General features: G+C 44.1%; 4 protein-coding genes across 9 annotated transcripts; 3 read left to right on the forward strand and 1 right to left on the reverse strand.

Moving 5' to 3' along the window:
- Nucleotides 1–1,964: 1,964 nt before the first annotated feature.
- tmem129 (transmembrane protein 129, E3 ubiquitin protein ligase) lies at nt 1,965–5,786 on the forward strand. Of its 3 annotated transcripts, none has more exons than XM_055888568.1 (5): nt 1,965–2,051; nt 2,894–2,983; nt 3,237–3,711; nt 3,933–4,092; nt 4,651–5,786. In XM_055888568.1, exons 3-5 carry the CDS (start codon nt 3,245–3,247, stop codon nt 4,897–4,899), a joined length of 876 nt encoding a protein of 291 aa, XP_055744543.1. In that variant the 5' UTR covers nt 1,965–2,051; nt 2,894–2,983; nt 3,237–3,244; the 3' UTR covers nt 4,900–5,786. The 3 variants fall into 3 exon arrangements, with proteins under 3 accessions (XP_055744543.1, XP_055744542.1, XP_055744541.1); XM_055888567.1 differs by lacking the exon at nt 1,965–2,051 and adding an exon at nt 2,127–2,686; XM_055888566.1 differs by lacking the exon at nt 1,965–2,051 and having other exon boundaries at nt 2,693–2,983.
- A 1,604-nt stretch (nt 5,787–7,390) lies between these two features.
- slbp (stem-loop binding protein) lies at nt 7,391–10,954 on the forward strand. 2 transcript variants are annotated; one of them, XM_055888570.1, is made up of 8 exons: nt 7,391–7,699; nt 8,491–8,619; nt 9,027–9,131; nt 9,221–9,277; nt 9,480–9,614; nt 9,704–9,853; nt 10,147–10,258; nt 10,423–10,954. In XM_055888570.1, exons 1-8 carry the CDS (start codon nt 7,641–7,643, stop codon nt 10,489–10,491), a joined length of 816 nt encoding a protein of 271 aa, XP_055744545.1. In that variant the 5' UTR covers nt 7,391–7,640; the 3' UTR covers nt 10,492–10,954. The 2 variants fall into 2 exon arrangements, with proteins under 2 accessions (XP_055744545.1, XP_055744544.1); XM_055888569.1 differs by having other exon boundaries at nt 7,392–7,699; nt 9,215–9,277.
- Nucleotides 10,955–11,044: 90 nt separating this feature from the next.
- On the forward strand, nt 11,045–17,453 carry ccdc142 (coiled-coil domain containing 142). 2 transcript variants are annotated; one of them, XM_055888561.1, is made up of 13 exons: nt 11,045–11,629; nt 12,097–12,234; nt 12,361–12,422; nt 12,526–12,580; nt 12,734–14,332; nt 14,399–14,500; nt 14,652–14,816; nt 14,989–15,152; nt 15,401–15,517; nt 15,646–15,760; nt 15,907–16,084; nt 16,351–16,562; nt 16,740–17,453. In XM_055888561.1, exons 2-13 carry the CDS (start codon nt 12,147–12,149, stop codon nt 16,988–16,990), a joined length of 3,108 nt encoding a protein of 1,035 aa, XP_055744536.1. In that variant the 5' UTR covers nt 11,045–11,629; nt 12,097–12,146; the 3' UTR covers nt 16,991–17,453. The 2 variants fall into 2 exon arrangements, with proteins under 2 accessions (XP_055744536.1, XP_055744537.1); XM_055888562.1 differs by having other exon boundaries at nt 14,414–14,500.
- An 87-nt stretch (nt 17,454–17,540) lies between these two features.
- Nucleotides 17,541–25,321, reverse strand: LOC129827587 (aldehyde dehydrogenase, dimeric NADP-preferring-like). 2 transcript variants are annotated; one of them, XM_055888563.1, is made up of 11 exons: nt 25,177–25,321; nt 24,454–24,534; nt 24,032–24,219; nt 20,767–20,998; nt 20,340–20,425; nt 20,030–20,238; nt 19,806–19,923; nt 19,158–19,299; nt 18,283–18,449; nt 18,087–18,186; nt 17,541–17,963 (listed from the first exon to the last, which is right to left on the reverse strand). In XM_055888563.1, exons 3-11 carry the CDS (start codon nt 24,185–24,187, stop codon nt 17,689–17,691), a joined length of 1,485 nt encoding a protein of 494 aa, XP_055744538.1. In that variant the 5' UTR covers nt 24,188–24,219; nt 24,454–24,534; nt 25,177–25,321; the 3' UTR covers nt 17,541–17,688. The 2 variants fall into 2 exon arrangements, with proteins under 2 accessions (XP_055744538.1, XP_055744539.1); XM_055888564.1 differs by lacking the exon at nt 25,177–25,321 and adding an exon at nt 24,753–25,152.
- Nucleotides 25,322–25,743: the final 422 nt, after the last annotated feature.

Consider the following 25,743-nt stretch of genomic DNA (forward strand, 5'->3'; position numbering starts at 1 on the left):
AAACTTAAAGTAGGCTATTCTGTCTCACTTTTTTGACCATGAGATTACCTTTTTAAAAATACATTATTTTTCATGTTACATACTGAAAGAATATATTGTGGCGTTTACGGGGTTCCCGATCTTATAACATTACTAGCTTAAATAACAAACGAATGGAGAGAGAATCATAGTTAATGCCAACAACAGCCGTTTTAATGTTACACTGCACAAGGTAATGGGGAGCTGCACAAAACAACCTAACTAGCCATACCGTAACTCACAGTCCAGCGGGAAGTATCTCCCCAGAGAGATAATCACGAGATAGCCAAATGGGGCTCTCCCCACTAGTTATATCCACACTAATTCGGGGATATTAACCACTCAAAGTTGGCCTTAGTAGGAGTGACCTACTCAGGCCCGTGGTCTGCCCACCCTACCCCAGAAGGGTCACTACAATATTTATTCACCATAACGTTTATGAACGCAGATTGGTTCTTGGTTTGGTTTTGCTAATTTATAATGCTACTGCTGCAGTGATAGGTTGACTATACTCAACAAAATAACCTGATAAGGCTCACGTGGTTGGGAAATTTACTTGAGAACGAACTACTCAAAAAGCAGCTGATTGGATTACCAATTTTAAAGAATCCATTTGATATATCCAAACTGGTGGAGAGAGTGCTGGGTAAAGTGAAGGCTGTGAGGATCACGAGAGGCGGGTTTGTTTAGATTTTTTGTTCTGAGGATCAGAAGGAGCGTGTTGCCTCTCACCCGATTTGAGAAGTTTGATATGTCATGTGTGCCTCTTCGGAACAGGGCATTCCTCAAGGGGGTAATATCTTGCAGTCATGAAAAATATTCCTGGAGTGAATGATGCTCGTTGGATGAATTGTGTGGTGAATGAAGAAAAAGTGTAGACTATCTGTTCTTGTGTTTTTTAATATGGAGTCTCTCCCTACTCAAGTGCATTTGGGATATATAAACTACCAAGCCAGAACATGTGTTCCAAGACCATCATTGTAAAGCTTTTGGACATGTTTCAAGTGTTTGCAGAATGGAGAAGCCGAGATGTTCAAGTTGTGGAAAAGATCATATCATGTGTTTTAAAAGTGATGAAAATGTGACATGTTGCAATTGTGGTGAGAACCATGAAGCTATGTCTTTGGAATGCCCAACAAGGGTGAAAGAGAATGAGGTGTCCAAAGTCAGGGCTGTTCAGAGCATTTCATATGCAGCGCCTGTTAAAAGGGTTGAGGGTTCAAATGGTTCTCCTGAAGAGTCCATGGTGGTGGATAGGCCTTCACTGAAGGCTGCAGGGGTTGCCCTTCAACAGCGGGACCCAGATATGTTTAAGGTTAAGCAGGTGGACTTTGTGGTATTTATAGCTATGGTGATTAATGGCACTGCCAAGGTGGAGAGAAAGTCCAGGAAAATAGATATTGTGGATGCGGCGGAACGGTTCCTGGCTTTGAAAGACTTCTGGCTTTGAAAGACTTCTCGGCATAGGAGTTGCATGGAGTACTGTCACAAGCCGTACCACCCTCTCAAGTCATAGAGCCTGAGAAGGAAGATATGGAGATTTGAAGGAAGGAAGAAGTAGGAGTTTTTGTTTTGTCAATGTGTTTTATTTTGGGTTGATTAAGTTAGTTTTCCCTATCACATATGGGTTTTATTTTACCTTGGTTTTTTCAACCCAGTACACCTTTTTGGTTTGTAGTGTGCCATAAAATGCACAGAAGTTTGTTGCGACACCCAGGCTGCCGTCCAAACTCATGGTTGTCAGCGCTAAACCCTCAGCCCTTGAATAACGTTTTACATCGTCACGTCCGATTTGTCCCTCGCCCAAGCAATTATTAAAAAATTAAGCTTTATTTAACTAGGCATTAAGAACAAATTCGTATTTACAACGACAGCCTACCCCGGCCAACGCTGGGCCAATTGTGCGCCGCCCTATGGGACTCCCAATCACAGCCGGATGTGATGCAGCCTGGATTCAAACCAGAGACTGCAGCGACGCCTCTTGCACTGAGATGCAGTGCCGTAGATCACTGCACCACTAGGGAGCCCTTAAAGTAAGGGAGAGTGATGATCAGATGCAAAGTCCTTGGTGGAAATCTTGGAAGTTGAGGTTAAAAACAACCAACTTAAAGCTATGAATATACCTAGCAAGCTAACGTAGCTAGCTAGCACTCGTGTCAGGCAGCTAGCTACAGTTACCCATAGCTGGCTAGCTAGTTTTTTAGTTTGGTAATTTATTCCAATGCATTTTAGTATTCCTAAAAGCTAGCTACGTTGATTAAATGTTTTTTATTTTATTTTTTATTAACAACAAATCAATACAGAAAGTACATAAGGGAACACAAGTATATATAGATTATATATAATGGACTACGTTGATTAAATGTGACACTTCGCGGCCACCGGAGTATGGCGCTTAACTACAGTTTGCATTGAATTGTGGGTCATATCAAACACAAGTGGTCTAAATTCGTCACTCGTTCCCTTGAGCTAAATCGAGGACCGAGGGGGCAAAGTTAGTGAATTGGACCTTTACTTAAGATGGAAATCAAACTGCATCCGGTTTCAACGGGGATTCCCCTAAATGAAAGGGTAGTAGAAATAACTTGTTTGGACTGCAGCACCTGACTTTTATTTTGAAAATTCAGGGGATAGCGAAAGTCGTGGCACAGGATGTTGTCATTTTTTGGTCTGGTTTCTTCCTATTCAGTTCTAGCTAGCTAATGTGTTAATAAAATTAGCTAGACTGTTAACTTCACTAGATATAAATACATTGGTAACATGGATCGGCCAGAAGTAACGTTTTCTTTAGCCTACATAGTATTAGCGTTTTGCTTTGTATTCACGCCAAATGAATTTCGATCAGCTGGTTTCACCGTGCAAAATCTGTTTTCAGGATGGCTTGGAAGTGAAGATATTGGTTTCATTCAATATCATGTGAGGAGAACGAGCGTCACTTTACTAGTTCATTCAACTTTGCCACTTGGTAAGTCACTTAGCTAGCAGATAACTAGCGGCCAGGGGCCTAGTGAAAAATAGCTAATGACATGCAATACCCACATTGATCACTGTCCTGTCAAGTGATCATTCATACTAACTGATTGAATAGTTTTATTTTTTTACTATAGTATAGCTAGTCTCTTTTATCTGTGATAATTCTGCCTAGCTAGTAGCTAGCCACATCATTCAAACGTCAAGTCTATTGACATTTAGGCAAACTTTCTGTTCGTATCCAACAGGGTACTACATGGGAATGTGCATAGCTGCTCCAGAAAAGTATCTGGCCTATGTCCACTTAATAAGTGATGGCTGGAGGGCTTTCTTCACATTGTCACTGGCTCTTCAGCTCTTTAGCTGGGTGCTCGTCATCTACTGGTCTCGGCACAAATGGGGAAATCATCCAATATCACAGAACCTTAAAGCCCATGCATTGCCCCAGTCCGGCTGGGGGGCAGTTGCCTCCTCTGTCAACACAGAATTTCGCCGCATTGACAAGTTTGCAACGGGTGCTCCTGGTGCAAGGGTTCTCATCACTGACACCTGGATCATGAAGGTCACTACCTATTATGTACATATTGCACTGCAGCAAGACACTCACTTGACAGTCACAGACTCAAGGCAACACCAGCTCTCCCCTGACTCAGCCACTCCTGTTCAGATCCTGACACTCCGGGTCGCTAGCATCAACCCCAGCGTCAAGCCCTTTGACATAAGGTACAGTAGCTAACACGAGCTATAGGCTAAGCTTGCTGTTGTCTTGTCAGCTCATTTGAGAAGTAAACCGTAAATTTCAACCCCTTTCAAAACCTTAAATAGAACTACCATATTTCTTTCCCATCGTAACACCTGTTTAATGCAAAGATTGTTTTTCTGATGCATAATGCTGTTGTACTATGTATGTGAAATACTCAGTTCTGAATTATGTACCTGCGTAGGCTCAATTCAACAGAATATGCAGAACTGCGAGAGAAGCTGCATGCACCAATCAGGAACGCTGCCAATGTGGTCATTCACCAGACTATGAGTGACCTCTTCTTGGAAACATTCAAATCCCAGGTGGAAATGAACCAAGTCTACCAGCTGACAAGCGGACAGGTGCACCCATGTTATATTGTCTATGGGTGAACAATTTAATGTATTCAACATTAAAGGTAGACTCAGCGATATGATGCAGAAAGTAAATGACACAGCGTGAAGTGAACCTGTGCACATACTGTGTGTGGTAGCCTAGTGGTTAGAGCGTTGGGCCAATTCCCGAAAGGTTGCTAGATCATATCCCCGAGCTGACAAGGTAAACATCTGTTCTGCCCCTGAGCAAGGCAGTTAACCCACTGTTCCTTGGGCGGCGAAGACGTGGATGTCGATTAAGGCAGCCACCCGCACCTCTCTGATTCAGAGGGGTTGGGTTAAATGCGGAAGACACATTTCAGTTGAAGGCATTGTTGTACAACTGACTTGGTATCCCCCTTTGACTGTGTGAGAGCAAGGTGCTCACCTCAATATCCGGTGTTGCTCGTGACATAATTTTGCTGAGTCTACCTTTAAATGAATTCTCCCAACATGCTTGATAAATGGTAATGAAAAAATGTGTTCTGCTCAGTGTAGTAGAAACTAGAAATATCATGCCCAATATTTCTCTGCCTCTGTTCTTAGGAGCTGGAGTCCTGCATTGGTTGCATGCAGGTGCCCGCCAACACCAAACTGTTACGGCTATGCCAGGAGGAAGGTGAAGGAGAGTGCCAGCAGTGCTACTGTAGACCCATGTGGTGTCTCACCTGTATGGGCAAATGGTTTGCCAGCCGCCAGGACCAGCAGAAACCTGAGACCTGGTTGGGCAACAGAGTGCCTTGCCCCACCTGTAGGGCCAAGTTCTGCATCCTGGATGTCTGCATTGTCCCCTGATTACTCAATACTGTTTTCTTCTCAGTCAATTCTAAAGATATGCATAGGTATCTGCTGGTGGCTTGGTGCATCAGATTGCCCTTGTGATTACTTTTCTAATTGTGCCTTGTCTCTATTGCATCATTAGTGCCATTACTCTGCTATGGGAAACCTTGGCATATTGTAGTTTTGTTCCAACTTTGCTCTTCATGATTTTGATTTGATCAAATATTTTCCCCTGCACAATATGGCTACAACATGAACTTTGAAGCTGAGTAGATTGCTAAGTAGAGGTTAAATTTAGTCTCAGCAAAATGACGTTGCCATGAGCATCACCAAAGATATTGCGATGAGCGAGATGCAAGACTCGACAGTATCTGTGCATGTGTTCGTGTCACACTGTTAGAGTGGTAGGTACGGACCAAAACAGCTGTGAAGTTTAGCCTCGCGAGTCAATGCTCGTAGTTGTTGTGGAAATCAACCCACTATGCTGTGTACTTTGTGCACCTACGTCATATCGCTGAGTCACTTATGCCTAAATGTTTGTCTGCCCCTTGAGCTATTACCTTGTGTGGTTTTCAAAATCTTCCAGTTGATCGTTCTGATGACTCAAATGGGGCAAAATGTAGTAGGATCTGGACAGTACGGCACAACATATCTTTACTCTGTTTTACTGTCTCTTTTTCAAGGGTGCTGTAATGGAAACATTTTGTTTACCTTTGTGTTATCAGTCTTTCATCTGTCTGTTATGCAATTACGGAATTTTGTCAATTAGGGCTATGAAAATATATTAAATTAAGTAGTCAGTTGATGAAATGGGGAAATCTGATGTGGTACATGGTATATAAAATTGCCATATACCTAATTTCACAATTATGTTACCTTTATTAAAATAATACTACCCTCTATTTGTTTTGTTTGTTGCTGAATGTCCACTGCGTGATACCACATTTCAATGAGGATTTGTCAACAGACAATTAACTAACCTGACCTGGGAACAAAAAGGTTTAACTATTGTTGTGTGAGAATTGCCACAAAACATGTTTTTAACAATACCAAGAATGGATGAGGAAATTACTTAACTACACTGATCAGTAGGCCTAGTGATCCACCATGACGGTCTTGGGCGCCTCTTTGTGGCTATCAACAGTAATGGCGCATTCAATGGGAACTTGGGGACAAATCATGACGTCAGTGATATTCAAGTCAGAAAGTCGGAGTACTAGAAAGATGCCGGAGTTTCCGACTTGGATGAACATTCAAAATGATTTTCTCAGTTGGTGCTCGTTTTTTTCGAGAGTTTCTAGTTGTCTTGAACGCACTGAAGTTGGAAGTCACAGATTTCCGAGATCCCAGTTGTTTTGAACGCAGCACCATTAGGTTTTTATCAACGAAATGTATAAGCAGAACATGTGTTAGCGCCGCGTTTAAAATAATTTTGAACTCGGAAATGTCCGACTTCAGTGCGTTCAAGACAACTGGGAGCTCGATTTAAAAAAAAAAAAAAAACAAGCTCAGACTGCGAAAATTATTTTTAACCATAGAGAATGATAGAGCCCTCTAGCGGACGAAATGCTGTCATCAGCATGGGCAGCGCCATTGGGGCTTCCACCATTTTAATGTAGTCAACAGGGCGAGACGTCCAACTTCATTGACTGATCTCTCCTGGTGACCCTGCTGGAGTCATGTCCAATCGGGTCATCAGGAAGGATCAGTTTGAATTGTACAGCAGGGCTCCTGCTGGAGACAATCGTACAGAATACATGTTACTACTCATTGGCGCTGCCCATGCTGTCACAGATGCAAAGATGATTCTGCATTCACGTGGTAGTCGGATCTAGAACACTGAAGTATCTAATTCCCAATTAAGTGGGAGTTTCATGTCGAAAACTCTGGCATTTCTGTAGATCCCTAACTTTCTGACCAGAATGTCACTGATATGATTTGACCCCATTTTTTCAGGGGTCCCAGTTGTCCTGAATGCACCAATAGACAGTTGGGCCAATGCGGTTTCTGCATTATGATGTATTAAGGACACTTCAACATTCTAGCCATGTTATGCCGCGACATTTCCGACTTACTGATTTGTTGAACGCAGCACGTGTATAACTACTACCAGTTAAAAAGTTGGAAATTTCGGAGTTTCCTAGTATAGCACATTGACGTGGCGTTAGCTGCACATTAACAGTACATGGGGAATATACAAAAAAATGCTATAAAACTGAATGTCTAGAATGAGCATTATGACGCATTTACATGACACTACAACATTCTATGGCAGCCATGTTAGCTCTCCATTACCATTACATGGGGAATATTTAGACAATGCTATGTAACAGAATGTATAAATTAGAACAATATTAAAATGTATAAAAGTTTGCCTAGCTCCCTAAATATATGGCTCTATTTATAACTAAACCACTCACTGTTCTGTGTCCTAGCTTTGTTCTATCTGTGGTTTCGTAAACAAGCGCGTCAAATCCCTCCCCTTCTGTCACGTGACAACAACGGGCATGTTCGTTTGTACATGGCACGGTGCCCCGGAACGGCAGAGCTTGCGAAATTAGACAATTCCATTGGGTCTTTAAGCGATATCTCTACACTCATTGGGCACCGGGCCATGCGAAATGACTTCTCCAATTGTTGACTGACGTCAGTGAAGCGCCATTCCTTAGCTTTGGCGCGTTTACGTCAAAATCAAAAGATCTCTGCTTAAGGGAAGTAGCTACAAGCCCTTCGTTCCTCTGTAAGTTTAGAAAAAAATGTCTTTTCGCCACAAATCCAGACGCACCGATGCTGAATATAACGGAGATGAAAATAGGTGAGTTGTCATGAGTTTGTAAGTGTAATTTAGAAACAAAAATATATTTAAAAATCTATTTTGCTAGTTCGCTTTCTCGCGCCAGTCTTCTCCCGCGAAATCAGGAATTGTTGCTGAACTGGTTAGCTAGCTGGCTAACTGTTTCTAGATACACTTTTCCAGCTAATGTGTGTTTCCTATCATGTTATTAGTATATGAGCATTTATTGCATTGCTGGCTTATGCATGCTTGACTAGTTTTGCTACGTACAGTAATGTAGTGTTTGCTAGACATCTAACCTTTTATTTTGATCAGGTGTTAGCTAGCTAAGTTTACTGCTGGATAGCTAATCAGCTAACTTTAGCTTGCTAACTTGCCTTAACTAGTTACTGTAGCTAAATAGAAAGTGCAAATCATTTGTTTATCCAACTAACGTTAGCTAGCCAGCCAACTGTATAACAACTAATTTCCCTCAAAATGTAGCTAACTAATGTAACTGGTTTGAATGCAACAGCTAACTAGCTACTAACGTTAGCTTGCTTGCTAGCTATATTAACGTTGGTTGACTAGCATAACATTTCGCGCTCATGGGTCGTATGGCGCCGAAGCAGCTATTGTACGGTGTTTGAAATATCTCATAAATAGTCAACTAGTGTACCTACTAGTGTCTGTAGTGATTGACAAGAATCAACTAAAACAAAGGGAACAATGAATTTGTAGTACTGTTTTAATGTTAAGTTCTTCGGGAAAATGATGTTCTTGACAATGGCATGATCTTTCAGTCTTGTTGATCCAAATATCATTGTTTCTAGGAATAGGGGCCCTTCAAGGTGGTCCAACTGCCGGAAACGGGGAGCTGATGGCAGTATGAGATCAAATGAGGACTTGGACTCGACGGGTACCAGTGATCTGAAGATTAACGCTAACCACAGACCTGTTAGGTAATATTCAGACTGCTCACTTGGGAGTTATCAAACCAATATTTTAGGTTGATTTTCTGTTGAGCCCTTGTGTCCCAAATGGCACACAATTCCCTACATTAAAATAGGTGGTGTTGTTTAATGTCTTTTTCACACCATCAGCCATTTCCAATTTAAGGTGTTTTGAGACATCTTCTGGAGAGGAGGCTCATAATAACAGGGTAGCCAAGTGGTTCGAGCGTTGGACTAGTAACCGAAAGGTTGCAAGTTCAAATCTCCGAGCTGACAAGGTTCAAATCTGTCGTTCTGCCCCTGAACAGGCACTGTTCCTAGGCCGTCATTGAAAATAAGAATTTGTTCTTAACTGACTTGCCTAGTTAACTAAAGATAAAATATAGAAATAACTGTACATTTCATTCCTCTTTCAGTTTTACCACTCCTGAAAGTGAAGGTCCAGTTCCTAGATGCGCGGATTGGGGGAGTGAAGTGGAGACTGACGAAAGGCGCTCAAGTGTCCGCCGTGATATGCAACGGTCAGCAGTCACTGCGTAGTTTCCCCTTTTAGTTAAATGTGCTTGTAAAAGCTTTCAATTGCTTATGGTATTGTTTCTTTTAGTTACAGGCGGAGGATACTAACATCAGATTTTGGTCCAAGGGAACGAAAGAACTCTTCTGGAAGGTATATTTGAAAATGTATGTCTCATACTGTGTTTTGCATGAGAGCCTGGTACCAGATTTTTGTGCTCTTGCCAACTCCATTGCTCGCTCATTGTCAAGCCAAACAAACAATGTGCGTGACAAGGGGTTGGCATGATAGCACAAACAGACTGGCACTCAGACTACATCCATTCATTGCATTAATTTGTTTCCTGTCTCTTCAGCTCAGAGTCCAGAGATTCTCCTGTCCCTGGTGAGGTCATGGAGGAGGATGAGGAAGTCCTGATGAGGAGGCAGAAACAGATCACCTACGGGAAGAACACACTCGCCTACGACAGATACATCAAGGAAGTACCCAAGTGAGTAAAATGGTGTTGGTTTTCATTCAGCTACCACCCTAATAGATCAAAGTTAATATTAACCCGTTTGTTTTCCATTGTTTTGCCAGGCACTTGAGGCAGCCGGGAGTTCATCCTAAGACTCCCAACAAGTTTAAGAAGTACAGCCGGCGCTCATGGGACCAGCAGATTAAGCTGTGGAAGGTGAAGATTCACGCGTGGGATCCCCCAGCCCTGGAAGGCAGTGAGCTGCAGGCCATGTAAGCCCCTCAAATATCCGGGCATTTAAAACGACCAAGCAATTTTTTTTATTTATAAATATAATGTTTTTATGCCATTGAACTTTATACTCCCTTTGATATAGTCCTTCAATTGTAAGCACAAGTTGTTCTCCTTAAATTGGATTTGGGAAATATGTTAAAGCCATCCTGTCGAAAAAAATGTATCTAGCTAGTCTCAGGGTATATCCTTCATGAGAGAACACCCTTGTGCCAGATGGCTTACTCAAAACAAGTTTGTAATACAGTTGTTCTTTGTTTCATGTATCATTTAGAGAGGAGGTTGACTTGGACGATGTCATGGATATTGAGCTGGACTTCCCTGAGCTGGATTCAGACTCGAGCGCACAGCCTCTTAAAGTCAGCAAGGCCTCTTCATCTCAACCAGTATGTTCTTTTAACCAGTCTTGGCATGTTTGAAGACAACTATTGGTCCATGTTCAAAAGCAATTTTGTGAAGCACTTTTGGACTCTTACCAAACACAATTGGAGTGACTTTGTGCCGCATTTTGTCAGTATAAAACTAATCTTGATTTTTCTTGGTGTTCTAGGACTCTTGCCATGGAACTCCCAGCAAGATGATGAAAATAGATGCATCAGTTGATCTTGACATGGCCTAACTGTTGTGCATTGAAAGACAATCCATGGCTATTACCCTAGCAGGAAAAAAAATATTGAATGCTTAATTAAAATTCCAGGATAAATTCATGATAGATTTAATTCAAGTCAGTGACCTGAATTGTATATAGTTACAATTTTCTTACGTTGTGCTGTGGATGCTTGCATTTTATAATTGTTAATGCCTTTATATGTTAAGAAAATACATTTATTGTGAGTAGTTGGGAGTGGAAATTTGACTGCGTTTAGACAGGCAGTCCAAATCAGATCTTTTTTATCAGATCAGCTCTGAAAAAGATCTGTGGTTGGTAAAATGACCAATTAGGAAAAAATATCAGAAATGGGCTGCCTGTGTAAACTGTTTTGAAATACAATGTTGTACTGTATTTTGAAGGGTTATGTTGACATTGGGATTTTTATAGGCAGTTTTTAAATAAATAAATGAGAAGTTATGCGTCAAGGTTATTATAGTCTATGATCAGTTTTCTGCATATGCATTTTCAGCGTTCTGGCTGTAGCTGCGAAGTGTATAATATGTTCTTAGCTAGTTATTCATAGTACATTAATGCTTATTACTTAATAAGAGAACATTTCGTTTATACTCGGTAGCTGTGATAAATTGTGTAGGTCGGAAGCATGGAGGAGCACCATAGCTCCGCCCTGTATTAACCATAACAACAAGGGACGCTCTCTTTTCATTGGCTGTTTGTATCTCATGATAGTTAGCTAGCTTTGAGCTAGCAATGCTATTCGTGGACCAAGCCCGCTACTTTCGTGAGCACTAGGATTAAAACTCAAAATAGGATTGGCTAAATTACTAACAGTTGACTGCTGTAATCCTCACAGAAAGTGTTGATGTGAAACACGGAAGTATTCAAGTACAAATGTGATGTTTGTTTTATTACCTTTAACGGTAGCTAGCAACAATGGATGCTAATTTCTTCAATTTGGCCATCGCTTGTTAACTAGAAAATATTCGCTAGCTTGCTAGCGCGAGTCGTGGAAAACAACTTGGAGTAAAAAGCAATGTTGACAAATTAACTTGCCAACGCTAGGTGTCAAGAAGAGGAAACATAGACTTACGAGCCAGCTAAATGGGGTTCTCTTACTGGGCCTTTACGTCGGATACTGATTTCACAGGTATTGTGTTATTGCCGTTTTATTATGGCAGTAAATAGCCTATACTTTTCAGATGGCCAACGCGTCAGCTACCATGTTAGGGTGTGTGTCACTGTGATAGAGTTGCTATAAATCTCACTAGAATTTGGCAATGACAAGCAAGTGTGAAATCGTTTTCAAATAGACACTTGTACTAGTTATGTGAACGTTGGCTATTGTTGCCTTGCTATACGATAGTCCACTATCAGAGACCGCACAGATGGAGTATTTGGTGGCGACAGCTTGTCAAGGAATACTATCAGAAAACATCAGCAGGCGAACATGACCTCATTCCTAAAGTTTAAGAGCTAGACGTGACCTGAAGACGAAATGTAAAGAGGGTGATCATGTTACCTTGACTAACGTTAAAACTCAGTGCTGTTTCCTGGAAATGTGTTCTATTTATTCTGACTATGAGGGCATTTAATTAATAACTTTGTTTCCAACAGCAATGTGAGCCATTTTGGGGAAGACCCCTGAATGCTGCGTCCTGTTTGATATGGCTCAGATTTTATGCACCCACCAGGAAACCCAGAATGGGACCGCTTTGGAAATAGAGGGGCAGGGAGGTTTGGACAAGGCAAGAGGTAACCTTCTCTGTTTCCTAAAGTCTACACTGACATTGTGAATACGTAGTTTATTGTTACTTCGTGTTCTGTTTCAGAAGAGGAACACTGTTGCGTGGTTTGATACCACTCTTTGTCTCCATCCAGATAAAACAGAGACATCCCTTGTGAATGAGAACCCAGAACCCTTTTCTTCTGAAGATGAACAGGTAAGTGACTAACATTCTCAATTAAATATTTTGTGGTAGGCTTAAGTCAATGTAAAAAACATTAAGTTATGGTTTTATTATTGACCATTCTCTCTTATTTCAGAAGAGACTAATTGCTTTGTCAGATGATGACTTTCTTTCAAAGGACAAGCTTGATGGTATGGGCAACGTCTTCTTTGTTACTGTTTTGATAGTTGACACCTGAGCTTTGATAGTTTCAACACCTGAGCTATGTAAATAGAAACAAATTGATAAGAGGACCATGCTGTTTGTGTGGCATTACAGTAGCACTATACTCCTGTCATCTTCAGCTTCTTGGTCCCCGAGTTGCCCCTTCACCAAGTCTCTGCAGAAGGCGGAGGCCCTGCTGAGGACTCGCTTCAACCCCAGCCTGAGGTGGCTACTGAGGCAGAAAAGTGATGATATGTGGGAATTTGAGAACCGGGATAGCTTTGTAGCGTGCCAGAACCTCACTTCTCAGTCGTCTAGCAGGCTGCAGCGGCTAGACCAGGGCATGCTGGGTCTCAGTCCACAGTGCCAAGTGTTGCGGGGGCCACGGACAGGCCAGCTGCAGAGTTGCGTCAGGGGCCTCGCTACAGAGGGAAGTTTCTACCACCACCCTCCAGCCGCTACCCTCAGCCAGCACTATGGGCAGCTGCAGTACCTACTGGAACAGCGGGCTCAGCTCCTTTTCCTCCATGAGTATGCCCGGCGCACCAGAGTCACCGCTGTGTATGTTGACAAACTGACTAGCCTGCTGGAGCGGGAGCTAGGTTTGTTGATGGACAGGAGTCGAGTCCTGGAGCGACCAAACTCTGCCTGGAGCTTTGGGATGGGAGGCCTGTGCCAGGAACTACGTATCCACGTGAGCCATTGGGATGCTCTATGTGCCAAAGCCCAGTCTGACGTCTGGCTGAGAACTGTTCTGTTCCAGAGGACAGAGACCCTTGCTGTCATGCGGCGGACACTGAGAGTGCTGGGACTTCAGGCCCTGGTTCTGATGGAACGTTGTATCTATACAGCCCTCTCCGCTCTGGCCTCAGCTCAGCTGGCCAGGGTGCCTAGAGATGCCTTAGAGGACCTGCTGGCTGGGGCAGAGGTCTTTAACCAGGTACTGGAGGAGCAGAGATTCCAGCATAGAGGCTCGCGGTGGAGAACTCAGACCCTGCAGCTGTCTGACTGGCCTGGGCTGTCTAGTAGGCAGCCCACCCGGAGGGGTAGCCTTCCTGCACCGTTCCCAGTGGTTGAACTGATGAGGATATTGGCAGAGCACAGGGGGCAGATCGCGGCAGAGCAGCTGTACCAATGGGCTTCCCAACAGAGCTTCCTCCACTCCCAGGTCTTGCACACTGGAGCCCCAGCCCCTACGTGGGAGAAATTAAAACTGTTATTCCCGCTGCTTTCCGCTCTACACCCCTCAGAGCCCAGTCCTGATGGGCTCACACTGGAGAACCTCCCTGGGCCCTCTTCAGATGAATCCAGGTTGGGAAAGCCCTGTCCCTGCTCCTCTGATCTCCCCTTTACAGCCTTCATCCGTCAGGACCGAAAGTCTCTCGAAATTCTCTTCCAGGCCCTGGTGTCCTCCACAGACCTGCTGGCTCCACACATCCCCAACAGACCCAGGCCGGAGTGGACCAACACCCCAGAACATTCTCCCAGGTGCTGTGAGGGAGAGTCCTCACCCACAGATGAGGCCAGGCAGGAGATAAAGAGACCCAAGTCAGTCCAGTCTGGGGCCTGTGTGGAGCTCTTTGGTCATTACAGGACAATGCTGTGGAGGGAGTTTGGCAAAGCAGTCATCCAGCGCTTCCACCAGCCACCAAAGAGAGACCCTTTGGGCAGTGTTAACCAGTGGAACGACCAGATGGTTTTCCAGCTTGTGATGTGGCTCAACCATGGCTGTAGAGGAGGTAACAAATGCTGCCTGTTTTTAATCAGTTGATGTGTGACTGTGACACACTTTCAATAAATAATAGTTGAATGCCTTGCAGAGCTCATCCCTGAGGAGTGTAGAGGAGTGGTTGATGACTTCAGCTTACAGCTCCTGTCCAACACTGCTTTTAGGCACTGGGACGAGGGTCAGTTTCTGTGTTTAAAACATCCTTAATACAGTGTAATTTGACATCCATCTGCATCATGTAGTTACAGTAATATAACAACACAATGTTTTTGGTTTCTGTTAAGCTATTGCCTCTCATCTTTGTGCGTGTGTTTCTTCCTCTCTTGCAGTGATGTGTGCATCACTGGGCTCAGGACTGAAAGATAAATGTCTTCCAGGAGTTGAGCGTGAGAACTGCATGGTGATGACATGTACCATGGAAAGACTCCTGCAGCTGTCCCCTCCACTCCTCACAGTGCTGCAGTGTCTTCAAACTTCAGCCCACCTGGTCCAAGGTAACCCCTATATCAGCCCACCTGGTCCAAGGTAACCCCCATATCCATATGATTTAAACTGCTTATTAATCTGGAAATCACCTCCAAATATCCCTAGATCATTCTTCTTCTCTACCTCTTAAACATTCTACCAGGCCACATGGTAGTCATCTTGCTTTTCATCCTTCATCAGGTGACAGTAATGCTCGGACTATGAGGTCCCTTCACATAGGAACGCTGAGCAGAGCGGTGGCATCCGTCCGATCCTCTACCTTCTGGGTCATGAGAAAGGCCTACCAGTTCCTTTCCTCCTGGTCCCTCAACAAGTTCCTGCTCGTCACCCTAGGAGACCTCAAGGTGAGGATTCAATCTGATATGCTTCCCAAATGGCTTCCTATATAGTGCACTACTTTGAACTAGAGCTCTGGTCTAAAGCAGTGCACTATATAGGGAATATGGTGACGTTTGGGACACATCTTCTATTTCCCTATTGAATGTATGTTGGCCTTGCTTCAGGTGGTCTCCATCTTTCTTCTTGTCTTTAGTGAGAAATCCTATCTTGACATTGAGGGATGCACCTACATAAGTGTGTTCTGTGCTTTAAGGTGCTGAGAGCATCAGTGGTGAGGCTACTGCAGCATGTGGAGGCTCTGAGTGTGAATGAAAATCATCATCTCAAGCTTCTGGCTGCACAGCTTACTCAGGGTGTCACAGATCTACAGGTGAGGGACAATATAATGGTTGATCTGTCAATTTCTAGACCAATGTTCCACCTGTCATCTCTTATAACCGATTTGAGTTTTTTACTCAAATAAACTCAGTTAGTTCTATTATGTCTGCATTGTTGAAGGTATTCTCTGAACTGGTGCTCAGAATCTTCTCCATGGACTGTAAGAGGATGTCTGAGGAGATCTTTTTGCAGACCATGCCCTCAGCAAAGCACTGGAGAGTGAACTATAAAACAGGTAAATTACAGACTGTTAGAACTGAAATATCCTATATTCTAAACATAAGAAACATGTCCACTATTTGAGTTTTTTTCTCTTGTACTTTGTGTATGGAGCCAATGTAATTGATGCTTGTTTTTTCCTTCATCTTATTGTATCTGTAGAGTTCCCCAGCAGCCCTAGTGATTACGCTGCTACTGCAGCTCAGAGTGTAATAGGACAGGTACTGGAGGGGGTGCAGGCCCTGCCTGAGGAGGCTCGGATCCCCGCCCTGACAGAGGCCATGACAGCCTTTATGGAGGCCTGGATGGAGCACATCCTCAAGCAGAAGATCAAGTTCAGGTATGTGTACAGTATTCCCTGATTTTAGATTAGCAAATACAACTGTGCTGAATACCATAGAAATACAATTACTAGAATGGGCATAGAATCTCTGACTTGGGAGCGCATACTAGTGATTCTATTTCTGTGATTATACTGATTATCATTACTGTTATCTCCTAACATGGCACTAGTAAGGGGAGTGATAGACTAACCCACTCACCAACCGTTCTGTTCCTCTCTCTCTCTCTCTCTCTCTCTCTCTCTCTCTCTCTCTCTCTCTGTAGTATCCAGGGGGCTCTACAGCTGAAGCAAGACTTTGACCTGATCCGGAACCTGATACGCTCGGAGGAATACAGCCTGTCAGAGGAGATCCACCAGAGGCTGCTCTCCCTCCGGGTCTTCCACCAGGTGGACAACGCCATCGTGTGCCTGCTGCAGCAGCCCATGGCCAAGCCCTACATGCCTTCACGGGGCTGGGAGCCCTTCAGACGCTGCTGTAAGTGTCCACCGGGGGGGGTGCCTTCATCATTGATAACATGATTTTTAGTTGAATCCCACTAAAGTGGAATTATAAAAGTAATCCACACAGGCAAGTCAGACGTACCGCAACACTTTATAGCAATGTATTTGGCCTGTTTCTCCTGTTGACAATCTTGTGATTTCTACCCGTCAGGTCCAAGTAGTGCCAATATGGTGGACCAATCGTCTAGCAGTCTGAATAACTTTGAGAGCATGGACCTCCAGTCTGCATGTCAACAGGCCCTGGCCCAGGCAGAGGGCTCTATGAGCCCTGAGCTGCTGGCCTCCACCCCACAGGAGTCCTACCTGGCCGTGGCACAGCAAGAGTGGCTGGACCTGCGCATACACAATGGAAACCGCAGGAAGCTCCCTGGGCTGCAGTGCCTGACAAGGTCAGAGCCCTAACCCTCAGGTATTCTATCTAGAAACTCATTCCTCCTCCAGACCAGACACTGGAAATGAACAGCCTTTTGGCCTAAAGGCTGTCCTACAAGGCTGCGCATCTGGAAGACATTTTGCTCTTTGAAATAATAAATGTGTCAATGCGCTAGGGCCAGACAGCAAAATGATGGATGGTTAGAGTTTAGTTTACTAGGTTAGGAAGTTACTAGGAACATTTGGATGTTACATTTCCTAGGACTTCATCTAAACAAATCAAAGTCATGTCAATAGATTAGTATTGATGAAGTTATTTATGTTATCATTAGCTACAAAAGGTACAAAGCAATAACGTTACTGAAAAGTTATTTTCTTTCTTTTCAAAACAACATTTCAAATATTGTGTGTATCCATGTCATGTGCATATACTTTAACATATTTTTCTAAATCCGTGCTAATGAAGTAATGGAAAGTAAAGATTTGTTTTTCATCTCTGGCTCCTGAGGCGTTTGTTTTGTCTACTTTTTAATCGCAGAAAAGGAAACATCAGGTCATAAAATAGATGATCATGGTTGATCTATAGATAGTAAAACCTCTCATAGTAAGATTACAGAAGTATCGACATAATACATTGATGATGATACATTACAATATAGCAACTTCAAGAAGTGCATTTGATGCAAAAAACATTTACAGTTGATGAGTTGAAGTAGTGAGAACCTGGACTACCTGGCACCCATGACTAGAATTACAATCAGGGCGACAAGGAGACCACAGGCTAAGATGGTGGCCAAGACTGCCCACACGAAGCTGGATTTGGATTGGTCACACAGGGAGCTCCTCATGGCCTGTCTGGCCCTGCGTGCCCGTGAGCGGTCCTGGGGTGGGTACCTGGCCATGTTAATGCATTCCATGCCCAAGGACTTGATCAGGCACGCCCGGTGGTGGCTGAGCTGGTCGAAGGTGTGTTTCCCGTGGTACCTGCCCATTCCACTTTGACCTGTAGGGGGTCAGAGTTCAGGGAGCAGCAAGTGAGGTCATTATAAGACAGGATATTAAACTAGGAAAATTCACCAATGTGCTGGCCAAAACGATTAAAATACTTGTTGGTTATCGGTCTTACCTACGCCGCCAAAAGGAAGGGAGTTGAGCACGTAGTGCATTATGACATCATTGACTACCACCCCGCCGCTGCTGGTCTCAGCAATCATTCGCTTTATCACCTCATTGGCAAAAAGAGAAACAAGAATAGTATAGTCTGCGTGATCCTCCACTCTCTCCTAATATGGAGTCCTATTGTTTCAACGGTAGTAGCTTACCTTCTTGTCAGAGGAAAAAACATACAGCGCTAAGGGCTTCTCTTTCCCATTGATGAAGCGAATTGCATCACCCACATCAGCAACAGTCACTATGGGCAACAGAGGTCCGAAGATCTCCTCCTGCATAAGTCTGGTGTGAGGAGACGCGTCCGTTACCACTGTGGGAGCTGGAGGAGCAGATGGGGGAGGTCATTGGTTTTTTTTTATTTTTTTATTTTTTTATCCCATTTTCTCCCCAATTCTCGTGGTATCCAATCGCTAGTAATTACTACCTTGTCTCATCGCTACAACTCCCGTACGGGCTCGGGAGAGACGAAGGTCGAAAGCCATGCGTCCTCCGAAGCCCAACCCAACCAGCCGTACTGCTTCTTAACACAGCACGCCTCCAACCCGGAAGCCAGCCGCACCAATGTGTCGGAGGAAACACCGTGTACCTGGCCCCCTTGGCTGGCGCGCACTGCGCCCGGCCCGCCACAGGAGCCGCTGGAGCGCGATGAGACAAGGATATCCCTACCGGCCAAACCCTCCCTACCCCGGACGACGCTATGCCAATTGTGCATCGCCCCACGGACCTCCCGGTCGCGGCCGGCTGCGACAGAGCCTGGGCGCGAACCCAGAGACTCTGGTGGCGCAGTTAGCACTGCGATGCAGTGCCCTAGACCACTGCGCCACCCGGGAGGCCCGGGGAGGTCATTGTTATTGACAGACACACAGGAAGGTCACAGGGACGGTACAGTCAGTTACATCGGCACATCACAGCACTGACAAAAGTTCATCCCAGAATTGATTCAATATGGATTTGTATACCAATTGCATAAATAAAGAAGCTTGGCAAGAGTCCAGCCAATCATCTCCCCCATAAGGCTCCTCCCTACCAATATAACACTGTGATGGGTCGCTCTCTCCACCTAGTGTCACACTGCACCCCTCCAGCAGACCCATCACTCGACTAAAGTGGCGCAGGTTGATGATGCGACCGTAGTCTGGGGAAGTTTTGGGGTCCGGGCCGTAGAACTCCTGGAATTAACAAAAGACAAGGATTAGATGCTCTCTAAAACGAGGATTAGATGCTGTCTAAAACGAGGATGCTGTATAAAACGAGGATTAAATGCTGTCTAAAACGAGGATTAGATGCTGTCTAAAATGAGGATGCTGTCTAAAACGAGGATTAGATGCTGTCTAAAATGAGGATGCTGTCTAAAACAAGGATTAAATGCTGTCTAAAACATGGATTAGATGCTGTCTAAAACGAGGATTAAATGCTGTCTAAAACATGGATTAGATGCTGTCTAAAACGAGGATTAAATGCTGTCTAAAACGAGGATTAGATGCTGTCTAAAACGAGGATTAGATGCTGTCTAAAACAAGGATTAGATGCTGTCTACAAATGAGGATTAGATGCTGTCTAAAACGAAGATGCTGTCTAAATCCATACGCACAGTGTGATAGACAGATATAGAACCCTGATATATTGTCCATGGTAATAGACTACTCTGCTGGGTGAAGACAGATCTGGAACAGACCTGTAGTGTATTCCGGATGCCCTCCACCACTTTGTTCTGAATGCTGGGCTCACACAGGATGTAGTCAGGGGCGATGCACGTCTGCCCAACGTTGAAAAACTTTCCCCATGTGATTCGGCTATAAAAACAAACACATGACGTATCAAGACATGTCTATATGAGCCATGTGACTATGGATAAAATGGGTTGCTGAGCAACGGTGCAAACTAGCAAATAGCTGTTACCGGCAGGCCACGATGAGGTCACAGTCCTTGTCGATGTAACAGGGGCTCTTGCCCCCCAGCTCCAGGGTGACAGGGGTCAGGTGTTTGGCCGCGGCCTCCATCACCACTTTCCCCACTGTGCTGTTCCCAGTGTAGAAGATGTGGTCGAAACGCTGCCTCAGTAACTCCTGGGTCTCTGGAACTCCACCTGTCACCACAGGATATAACTCCTGACATGGAAAATAACCCAACATTAAAGTGATAGTTTACCCCAAAACCACAAATTTAGATTTTTTTTTATTACTGATACAAGGTTAGCAAAATGTAAGACCTTGTCCAGATATTGAGGGAGCAGTGCTTTGAGGAGACTGGCTGAGTGCTCACTCAACTCAGAGGGTTTCACCACTGCTGCATTCCCTGTAGAGGAAGTATGAACAGTGTGAGAGGATTGCTGAGAGAAAGTTAGAAAACTAAATATGCATCCATTACAGGATCAATGAGTTGGCCAGGTAACTTGACTAAATATTGGTATATAACCTTTTATTTTTGAAGATAAGCTTGAAATGGACATGGTCTAGTTGACTCAACAACCAAAAACACATCTCTAAGTTTGAGCCATCAAATAAGTGGTTATATCTGGTTGTTTATCAACGTTAGGTGGCTAACTCATTGATCCTGCTTTGTAGTATACCCCTCTGCTCCCCTTGTAGTGGGAACATTTGAAGGAATTTAATTGAACTAGGGCCTGGGGTATATACCAGCTGCGATGGCCCCGATCAGGGGCTGCAGAGTGAGGGCCCAGGGGTAGTTCCATGCCCCAATGATGAGCACCACTCCCAGGGGTTCAGGCAGGATGTACACCTGGTCTGTTAAGGTCATGATGTTCTTCTCCACATGGCGAGGGGCAGCCCACTGAGACAGCTTCCCCACCGCCAGGCTGATCTCATTCTCCAGGCCAATCAGCTCAGAGAGGGCTGTGTCATACTGGCTCTGTAAAACGACAGGGCAGTGATGTCTGTCTGTATCGAGGCTATATGGATCGTTATTATTCACTTATCAACACACTCTGTGCCTAAACATGCTGGATTAGTCATTAAATGAAGTAGGTGGTTGGACTTTACTAATATGGTAAGGGGTATCTCCCTCTTTTCTCCCTCAAAGTTATGAAAACTCAGACATTCACTTTGTTACTTTTATGATTTGTGAATCATCTATTTAGGTCGTATAAATGCATTACGATTTACAAAGGCTTTATTACGTCTAAAAAGCTTGGTGTATATGTACAGTATATCAATAAAGTGAATACACCCCTCACATTTTTGTAAATATTTGAGTATATCTTTTCATGTGACAACACTGAAGAAATGACACTTTGCTACAATGTAAAGTAGTGAGTGTACAGCTTGTTGAACAGTGTAAATTTGCTGTCCTCTCAAAATAACTCAACACACAGCCATTCATGTCTAAACCGCTGGCAACAAAAGTGAGTACACCCCTAAGTGAAAATGTCCAAATTGGGCCCAATTAGCCATTTTCCCTCCCCGGTGTCATGTGACTCGTTAGTGTTACATGGTCTCAGGTGTGAATGGGGAGCAGGTGTGTTAAATTTGGTGTCATCGCTCTCACACTCCCTCATACTGACTGGTCACTGGAAGTTCAACATGGCACCTCATGGCAAAGAACTCTCTGAGGATCTAAGAAAAAGGATTGTTGCTCTACATAAAGATGGCCTGGGCTATAAGAAGATTGCCAAGACCCTGAAACTAAGCTGCAGCACGGTGGCCAAGACCATACAGCGGTTTAACTGGACAAGTTCCACTCAGAACAGGCCTCGCCATGGTTGACCAAAGAAGTTGAGTGTACGTGCTCAGCGTCATATCCAGAGGTTGTCTTTGGGAAATAGACGTATGAGTGCTGCCAGTGTAACGGATGTGAAATGGCTAGCTAGTTAGCGGGTACGCGCTAGTAGCATTTCAATCAGTTACGTCACTTGCTCTGAGACTTAAGTAGGGTTTCCCCTTGCTCTGCAAGGGCCGCGGCCTTTGTGGAGCGATGGGTAACGATGCTTCGTGGGCGACCGTTGTTGATGTGTGCAGAAGGTCCCTGGTTCGCACCCGTGTCGGGGCGAGGGGACGACGTAAAGTTATACTGTTACATTGGTGCCGTGACCCGGATCACTGGTTAGTACTCTGCGGAAAAGGAGGAGGTTGAAAGGGGGGTGAGTGTAACGGATGTGAAATGGCTAGCTAGTTAGCGGGTACGCGCTAGTAGCATTTCAATCAGTTACGTCACTTGCTCTGAGACTTAAGTAGGGTTGCCCCTTGCTCTGCAAGGGCCGCGGCCTTTGTGGAGCGATGGGTAACGATGCTTCGTGGGCGACCGTTGTTGATGTGTGCAGAAGGTCCCTGGTTCGCACCCGTGTCGGGGCGAGGGGACGACGTAAAGTTATACTGTTACACCAGCATTGCTGCAGATGTTGAAGGGGTGGGGGGTCAGCCTGTCAGTGCTCAGACCATACGCCGTACACTGCATCAAATTGGTCTGCATGGCTGTCGTCCCAGAAGGAAGCCTCTTCTAAAGATGATGCACAAGAAAGCCCGCAAACAGTTTGCTGAAGAGAAGCAGACTAAGGACATGGATTACTGGGACCATGTCCTGTGGTCTGATGAGACCAAGATAAACTTATTTGGTTCAGATGGTGTCAAGCGTGTGTGGCAGCAACCAGGTGAGGAGTACAAAGACAAGTGTGTCTTGCCTACAGTCAAGCATGGTGGTGGGAGTGTCATGGTCTGGGGCTGCGTGAGTGCTGCCGGCACTGGGGAGCTACAGTTTATTGAGGGAACCATGAATGCCAACATGTTATAGATGACATACTGAAGCAGAGCATGATCCCCTCCCTTCGGAGACTGGGCCACAGGGCAGTATTCCAACATGATAACGACCCCAAACACACCTCCAAGACGACCACTGCCTTGCTAAAGAAGCTGAGGGTAAAGGTGATGGACTGGCCAAGCATGTCTCCAGACCTAAACCCTATTGAGCATCTGTGGGGCATCCTCAAACGGAAGGTGGAGGAGTGCAAGGTCTCTAACATCCACCAGCTCTGTGATGTCGTCATGGAGGAGTGGAAGAGGACTCCAGTGGCAACCTGTGAAGCTCAGGTGAACTCCATGCCCAAGAGGGTTAAGGCAGTGCTGGAAAATGATGGTGGCCACACAAAATATTGACACTTTGGGCCCAATTTGGACATTTTCACTTAGGGGTGTACTCACCTTTGTTGCCAGCGGTTTAGACATTAATGGCTGTGTGTTGAGTTATTTTGAGGGGACAGCAAATTTACACTGTTCAACAAGCTGTACACTCACTACTTTACATTGTAGCAAAGTGTCATTTCTTCAGTGTTGTCACATGAAAAGATATACTCAAATATTTACAAAAATGTGAGGGGTGTACTCACTTTTGTGATATACTGTATATGCCCTTTGTTGATACATTTGAGTGTACAAAACATTAAGAATAGCTGCTCTTTCCATGACAAACTGATCAGGTGAATCCAGGTGAAAGCTATGATCCCTTATTGATGTCACTTGTTAAATTCACTTCAATCAGTGTATAGGAAATGGAGACAGGTTAAATAAGGATTTTTAAGCCTTGAGACAATTGAGACATGGGTTGTATATGTGTGCCATTCCGAGGGTGAATGTGCAAAACAAAATGATTAAGTGCCATTGAACTTATGGGAGTAGGTGCCAGGCGCACCGTTTTGGTCAAGAACTGCAACGCTGCTGTTTTTTTCACACTCAACAGTTTCCCGTGTGTATCAAGAATGGTCCACCACCCAAAGGACATTGAGTCAATTTGGCACAACTGTAGGAAGCATTGGAGTCAACATGGGCCAGCATCCCTGTGGAATGCTTTCGACACCTTGCAACTCAATGTTAGGAAGGTGTTTTTAATGTTTTCTACACTCAGTGTATGTCTATTTATCAACAAAAAATGATTCAATGACTTCCAAACTCTCACCCTGTTGAGGTCCTGCTGGAGCGCTATGGCAATCTCTCCTTGTCTTTCTGTGATCAGCCTCTGAAGGGACTTTAACTGTTGAACTCTGAACTTCAGGGGTTGGGACCTCCCTGTGAGATAAGCGTCCCTGGCAACGTCCACAGTCTGCTTCTCCATGTGTACGTCTATCACAAACAGACACCTGTAGCCTGCAACCATAATCACAATGAGACAGACGCTAAAATATGCACACCTACAGCAGTAGACCTAATCATTTTGGTTTGAAAATGTACTAAAATATGCTACATTTACTGTGATATGCCTGACCAACTAATAAAATCCAACTTTATTAAAAGTGCATTTCAACATCATAATAATGCTATTTTTCTGATAGGCAGAGGATTGAAAATTGAGCATAACATAGGGTAAAGTGCAATACTTACATGTGAATGAAAGCAGTAGCCTACACAAATCCTAATGTTGCCTGTTGTGTTGTCATCAACACCCATAAATATAGAGATGGTCTGTAAAAAAAGATTAAATCCCAAATCTATTCACTGTTCGATGAGTACTACAAGGGTTGCTGCATATCTATTGAGAGGAAGTTGTTATATAGGCTACCCAGGGTCATATAAAATCATGACCTAGTTCTAGTGAATATTAAATCTAATTAAATCTAATTTTATTAGTCACATGCGCCGAATACAACAGGTGTAGATCTTACAGTAAAATGTTTACTTACGAGCCCCTAACCAACAATGCCGTTGAAAAAAAATAGGGATAAGAAATAAAAGTAACAAGTAATTAAAGAGCAGCAGTAAAATAACAATAGCGAGACTATATACAGGTGGGTACCTTTACAGAGTCAATGTGCGGGGGCACCGGTTAGTTGAGGTAATATGTGAGTCACAAAAGAGCAGGCCTCTACTAAAGCCTCGGGCTCACCGGACACTGACTCTGATCCCCCCGACCTAGCCAAGGTAATGGCGGCGATCATTAAGTCTGAACAGACTTTGCTGGCTAAGGTGGAGTCACTATCCACTGACCTATCCGCACAAATAGCCATTCTCACCACCGAGGTCAACACAAAGATCGAGTCCGTTAAAGACGACTTGGAAAAACATGACACCCGTCTAAATAGCTTGTAAGGCGGTGCAAATACTTACTTCGACAAAGTGGTGACACAGGAAGAGCAAATCACCCGGACTGGCTGCCTTAAGCAATCTTTGGGAGTTCCAACTGATTCCGTTGCATATTTGCTGACAGTACATTTCGTACTGATTCATTTACAGAAAATGTTATATAGTCCATCCCTGCTTCCGTGAAGTCTTATCACTTCTACAGATTCTTATTAACCAGGGGAGGGGGAAGGAACACATAATTTCACTTTTCAACAGTGATTTGTTCATATACAAGACTTGTGTGAAGATACATTTTATTTAAATGTTAATAATTCATTAACTTTTATTTTATTTTACTCTTGAAAACCTTAATTGCACAATATCAAAACACCCTGTACTGTATGAGGTTTGTGATTGGACAGATATGGAAAAGTTATAAAAAGAATGACCAAGTTCTAGTGTATAATAACCTGACACTTCTACGGAAGCTTCTTCTTGATACCTACCTCACTGACGTAACTTTGGGTGTCACATTGGACAATTGCCATTTTTTTTTATCACTTGAGATATCAGAGGCAGCCTGTTAGTTTAATCATTACCGTAGCTCTCTAA

This window comes from Salvelinus fontinalis, chromosome 29 (genome assembly GCF_029448725.1).
Source record: "Salvelinus fontinalis isolate EN_2023a chromosome 29, ASM2944872v1, whole genome shotgun sequence".
NCBI lineage: Eukaryota > Metazoa > Chordata > Actinopteri > Salmoniformes > Salmonidae > Salvelinus > Salvelinus fontinalis.